Below are 282 nucleotides of genomic sequence, written 5' to 3' on the forward strand. Positions count from 1 at the left end.
CCCCCCCACTGACCCCTCTGCCCCCACAGTGTGGCCGGCATGTCCATCCCCCAGGACACCATTGTGATCCCCAATCTCTTCGCTGCCCACCATGATGAGACCAAGTGGCTGGAGCCAGAAGAGTTCAGACCAGGTAGAGGGCTGGAGTGGGGAGAGGGGGTTGGACTGGCCACCGGACGCCTGGGTACGAGGATGCCTGGTTCCTACGGATGGCCCCTCACCCGGACACCTGGGTTTCCACCGATGGTGTTTCCCCTTCCAAAGGCTTGGGCCCCACTGGTG

General features: G+C 63.5%; 1 protein-coding gene across 1 annotated transcript in view; it reads left to right on the forward strand.

Moving 5' to 3' along the window:
• LOC112548178 (steroid 21-hydroxylase) overlaps window positions 1-282 on the forward strand; it is a 3,635-nt gene that overhangs the window by 2,779 nt on the left and 574 nt on the right. The window contains exon 6 of the mRNA XM_025192943.1: window positions 30-279. Coding sequence (XP_025048728.1) covers window positions 30-279 — 250 coding nt within the window. The remainder of the gene's footprint in view (window positions 1-29; window positions 280-282) is intronic.

This window comes from Alligator sinensis, unplaced genomic scaffold (genome assembly GCF_000455745.1).
Source record: "Alligator sinensis unplaced genomic scaffold, ASM45574v1 scaffold184_1, whole genome shotgun sequence".
Taxonomy (NCBI): domain Eukaryota; kingdom Metazoa; phylum Chordata; order Crocodylia; family Alligatoridae; genus Alligator; species Alligator sinensis.